Below are 5,359 nucleotides of genomic sequence, written 5' to 3' on the forward strand. Positions count from 1 at the left end.
GAATCTATGGTGAAAATGTGTATAATTAACAATAAAATAACATCCTAAAAATTCATTTTCTTCATGCAAAATATAATTAAATTTTTTAGAACTTATTACTAGAATTATTACTGTCAAAAAAAAAAAGTAAAATGTCTGGATGCTTTGAGAATCTATGGTGAAAGTGTGTATAATTAACAATAAAATAACATTCCGTTATCTTAATGATCCTAAAAATTAATTTTCTTTATGCAAAACATAATTTCCATTTTTTATTATTATTTCTGACATCTGAGCTGAAATGTGACCCGGTCGTGTTTTCATGAGATCCACCCATTCATAAACCCCTCTCATACAGTATATATGGTGAGTTTGTGGAGTAATGATGCAGATCTGAGTCCATCTGTCTCCAGACTCGTCCTCGTGTCCCAGTGCAGCTGGGATTGTGTTCAGTAGGATCCCGTCTGCTCGGCTCCGAAGATCCGCTGGTATTCGCTCAGCAGCAGCTCCACGGCCTGGTTCTGATACACCATGTTAATGGCCATGTTTCCGCTCTGAGGCGTTCGGCTAAAAACAGCGAAACGAAGAGCTTCCTGTGGGTTACTTCCTCCAGAGATACCAAACCACAGGAAGATCTTCATGTTCTTCAAGTCCTCTGTGTTAAGAGATGTTTCTCCTCAATAAGAATCAGTCAGAAATGAGTCAGTAGTCATGCAGTAAAAGTACAGATCTATGAGACTTCTCTTCTCTAGCTCGTTTCGTAATCAAACACGTGTTCCCTTTAAAACGTTACTTTTGAATTCTCTCTGAACATTCAAAACATCCCGGATTTTAAATGTTTTAAAAACATTCCATTTCATCGTTTTTTTCAAACGTTATGGGAATGTTACATTTGAGTGTTCTCTGAACATTCTGAAACAAGTGACATTTAAAAAACGTTAGATGAAACTTTTTTTTAAAAAATGTTTCAGACATAAAACATTCCATGTACAATGTATAAATAATGTTTTTGTGCTAATGTTTTGAGAATATTAGTGACTTTGAATGAATGTTTTTTAGTGCATTAGTAGAAGAACGTTTGTTCATAACTTTGGGAGAAAACGTTCGCTGTTAGTTGGGTAGTTATTAGTCTAATAACATGAAAAAGTTCTGCTCCAATTTATTTATGAAAATTATTTATTGGGTGCATCGATTCAGTAATGAAACTAATTCAAAAAGAAAGAAAGAAACGAAAGAAAGTGCGACTGTGCATAAAGAAAAGAAAATAAAAAGCACACGTTTCATCATAAAAAATATTTTAAAATTATTATTTATTTTTATATTTTTTAAATTTATATATATTTTTTTTTTTTCCTTTTTTTTGATGATGGAGTTGGTTTGTAAGACTATATGTGGCTGGTAATAATTCTGTCTCCATTTAGTGCCTAGACTTCTTGTTGACTAATGTTCAAGTTTTTAGCACTGAAGATGGTCTGAAACGTGTGCTTTTTCTTTTCTTCTCTTCATGCACAGTCACTCAAAAAAAATCTTTTTAAATGTGAATCTTCAGTAAAACTCATTTTCAGTGGTCCTTGAACTTGTAGTCTAATAAACCTGCCTCTGTATATTAAGAATGCTGTCGGCTCTTCAACAAATTGCTTTCAAGTCACTTTGAATAAAAGCATCTGCTAAAAGCATAATGTATAAAATGAATGTGGAGCAGCTCAGAGTTCATGTCAAGACTTTTGATCGCAGACTTCGAGATTTGAGCACAGACTCTGAGAATACAGAGTAACAACTGAGATATTAAAGAGATCTCAGTGTGATCTTTCTATGCTCGGCTTCTTCTGACCAAGAGCCATTTGTGTCTAAAGTAGAAAATGAAGACAAAAAGTGTTTTGTGGTTGTGAAGAAAGATTTTTTTTTTAATTTAAATCAAATGACTCACTGCTTTGACACTCAAAACTAACCACAGAGAACAAGAAAAATATGACAGAAACAAGCAAGCATGATTTATGCCTTTTCATGGTTCTTCAGTTGCTGCTGATGATTCTCGATGCTTCATTGGAGGTTCTTCATTCTTTTAAAGCAGCAGAACATTGAACATTAAAAGAACTTTATTTGCTTTGAACTTTAAAAGATCCTCTGTGACACCAGGCTATGAAACACCTTTATTATTTAGAGCGTAATTTCCTTGCATGTTATATTTTCTGTCTGTATTACAGCATAGACTCAATCCAGGTTTATAAGAAATGTTTTGTGTCATATCTATTTCTCACCATGTATCCGAGCTGCTTGGATGATCTCGTCTGTGTGTTTGTGATGAAGACTCACGGCGCCCTCTAGTGTCTCAATCACAACACTTTCTGAGAGCTGGATTTCATCACAAAACACCTGACAGCAAAGATTCACTGCCTTCCAGGCCAGTCAACTATATCTACACAAGATATGAATCCAGAGAAGACGGGAGATCATTTTATTACCATATACTACAGGAAAAGTAGTGCTTATATGTGATCTGCAATGAGATCTCCTGTGTTCTCATTGGTGGAGGACGAGTGGGCGGAGACTAGAGCGATCCAATCAGAGCGTGAGAAGGTGAGTGTCATTATGACTGAACCAAAGAATTTGATTTGGAATTAAAAACAAGAGTTGAAAATTAAGACTAAATGTATTTTGTGGTTGTGAATGGTGATGGCTGAAAGGAGGCTTTTTAAAAATATGAAAACACGATTCTACAAAACAAGCAAGCTTTTTCATTCAAAGTGTAACCTACATATGATTAAAATCACTAGTTAGTGGATGATGTTGATGGATAACGTGATTCTCTTCACCTCTACTGAACTCCAAAAATGAAAAAAAAGAGATGTTCTTACTTAGTATTTTTGTCTTCTTTTCCAGTACAAATATCTAAACATTATTAAATCAAGATGCATTTACTTGAAAAGCAAAACGACTATCAGAATTAAGTGAGTTTTTGCTTAAAACAAGAGCAAATATCTGCCAATGGGGTCAGAAAAAAATGATCTTGTTTTCCCTTTGAATTATGTTTAGTTTTTGAGCCCATTTGCAGATATTTTTTGTATTAAACTCACTTAATTTTTGTATTTTATTTATGCATTTTTGTCAGAAAACAAGACTTAATATCTAAAGTAATTTTGCTTCTCAAATAAATGTATCTTGATTTAAGAATTCATATACAGTAGTTTATATATTAGTATGTGTGCATGTGTGTGTGTGTATATGTGTGTGTGTGTGCGTGTATATGTGTGTGTGTGTGCATGTATATGTGTGTGTGTGCGCGTGTATATGTGTGTGTGTGTCTGTGTGTGCGTGCGTGTGTGTGCATGTATATGTGTGTGTGTGCGCGTGTATGTGTGTGTGTGTGTGTGTGCATGTATATGTGTGTGTGTGCGCGTGTATATGTGTGTGTGTATATGTGTGTGTGTGTGTGTGTGTGTGTGTGTGAGAGTATGCGCGCGTTTTTGTGACAAATGAGGACATAAATTTGTATAATGACAAAGGTATGACATAGGTATTACAAGGAGAAGGTGACTTTTCAGGACATTACCCCATGTCCCCACTTTTCAAAACGCATATAAATCACACAGAATGGAGTGTATTGAAAATCTGAAATAGCACAAAGTTTCCTGTGAGGGGTAGGTTTAGGGGTAGGGTTGGTGTAGGGCAATAGAATATACGGTCTGTACAGTAGAAAAACCATTACGCCTATGGGATGTCCCCACTTTTCACAAAAACAAACCTGTGTGTGTGTGCGTGTATATATATATATACACACACACTGAAAAAAAAGACAAAAATGACTTGAGGAGTACTTAAGGAGAATCGATTTCATGCATCCATTAAAAATCACCTGATTCAAACACATGAAGACTTCAGACATGAAGAAAAGAGATTTTAGTGAAGAGAAAAGATGTGAGACAGATATAGATTGAGGTGTGTGTGTGATGTGAGCGTTCGTACCGTCTGAGGTGTCGTATCATGTGTCTTAAAGTGTGGGGGTTGTGTGGAGGCATGCTGAGGACCAGCAGCTTCAGTCTGTCCACCTTATCCAGGTAATCAGATAGCTCTACAGGACACAGAAGCATTGAGTCATTTCTAATGAATCATTTCTCATGCATCTCCTCTGGTTTTCTCGTCGTCACTCACTGACGGTCTCGACGATGTCGTGGAAGAATCCGTACGGCACGAGCGGCTCGGGCAGCTCTCTGAAGAACAGCTTGAGCGCTCCGGTGATGACGTGAATGTCCTCCCACTGCGGGTCGTCCAGATCCAGACGCTCTGCAGGAAGACGAGAGCAAGCGTGAGTGTTAGATGCTGCGTGACACACACAGAGATGCTGCATGTTTTTAGGCATCAGGCTGTAGAAGTAGAAGGTCAGAGGTCAAGAAAAGGTGAAGAAGCAGATCAGCGGAGATAATTTGTTTCTCTCTTACACACACACACACACACACACATATCGCATCTCAATTCTGTAACATTTTGCAGGTTCAATACAACTTTATGCGACATAAAGCTGATTTGAAAAATAGTTTTGCACAGAAAATAGTTCTGACTTAAAAATTCTGATTTAAAAATTGTTTAAAAAACCAGACAAAATGAGCTTTTAAGCAAAAAAATTATAATTTTAAATAATTTGATCAGCTAAAAATCTTTTTTTGGAAAACCGGGATATATAACTTAAACAAATTATTTTAAAATTGTGATTTTTAGACCTGGAAAAATCATGTTAACTAATAAAATCTTAAAACAGCATTTTTATAATCAATATCATTTTTTTTTAGTTATGCCAAGCTATGAAATATTTTGTAGAGTAGAAATCAGTGTTATTTTATATACTATTATAGCTTTTTTCCATATTTTTTATGTTTTTCATTTTGAAGTTTTAGTCATTTTTATTAGTTTATTTTTTTAAAGTCTATATAGTTTTCTATAAAGTTTCTATATCATTTGTATATCATATTTTTTTTATTTCAGCTTTAGTTTTATCATAGTACTTCAATTTAAATAGTTTAAGTTTATTTTACACTAAAACTAAAATCATAAAAAATGATACTTGAAACACTCAAATAACATTAACTGAAATTAGTGATTTAAGCATTGAATTTACATGACTTGATCCTGATTTACTAGATAAGGATTAAGAATATGGATTAAAAATATGTTTACTAACAATTTCTACCAGGGTTATTATTGTTAACTAAAAAAAATAAATAAATAAAATTGTTGTTTGAAATAAAATACTTTTTAAAAAAATCAGCAGGAACTCTAAAGAACATCTTGGTCTAGAAACTTCTGGAATGCTGAAATTTAATATTTAATAGGCATTGTCCCTGATTGAATAATAAAAAAATAAAAAAATAAATAACTCCTAGTTTCT

General features: G+C 34.2%; 1 protein-coding gene across 1 annotated transcript in view; it reads right to left on the minus strand.

Annotated features, from left to right (window-relative positions):
• Window positions 1-143: 143 nt before the first annotated feature.
• LOC107734596 (rho GTPase-activating protein 9) overlaps window positions 144-5,359 on the minus strand; it is a 51,016-nt gene continuing 45,800 nt past the window's right edge. The window contains exons 14-18 of the mRNA XM_016546590.1: window positions 4,129-4,260; window positions 3,943-4,048; window positions 3,833-3,852; window positions 2,238-2,324; window positions 144-652 (exon numbers count right to left, since the gene is read on the minus strand). Coding sequence (XP_016402076.1) covers window positions 429-652; window positions 2,238-2,324; window positions 3,833-3,852; window positions 3,943-4,048; window positions 4,129-4,260 — 569 coding nt within the window. The 3' untranslated portion in view covers window positions 144-428. The remainder of the gene's footprint in view (window positions 653-2,237; window positions 2,325-3,832; window positions 3,853-3,942; window positions 4,049-4,128; window positions 4,261-5,359) is intronic.

The sequence above is a fragment of the Sinocyclocheilus rhinocerous genome, unplaced genomic scaffold (assembly GCF_001515625.1).
Source record: "Sinocyclocheilus rhinocerous isolate Xijiao unplaced genomic scaffold, SAMN03320098_v1.1 scaffold2145, whole genome shotgun sequence".
Lineage (NCBI taxonomy): Eukaryota > Metazoa > Chordata > Actinopteri > Cypriniformes > Cyprinidae > Sinocyclocheilus > Sinocyclocheilus rhinocerous.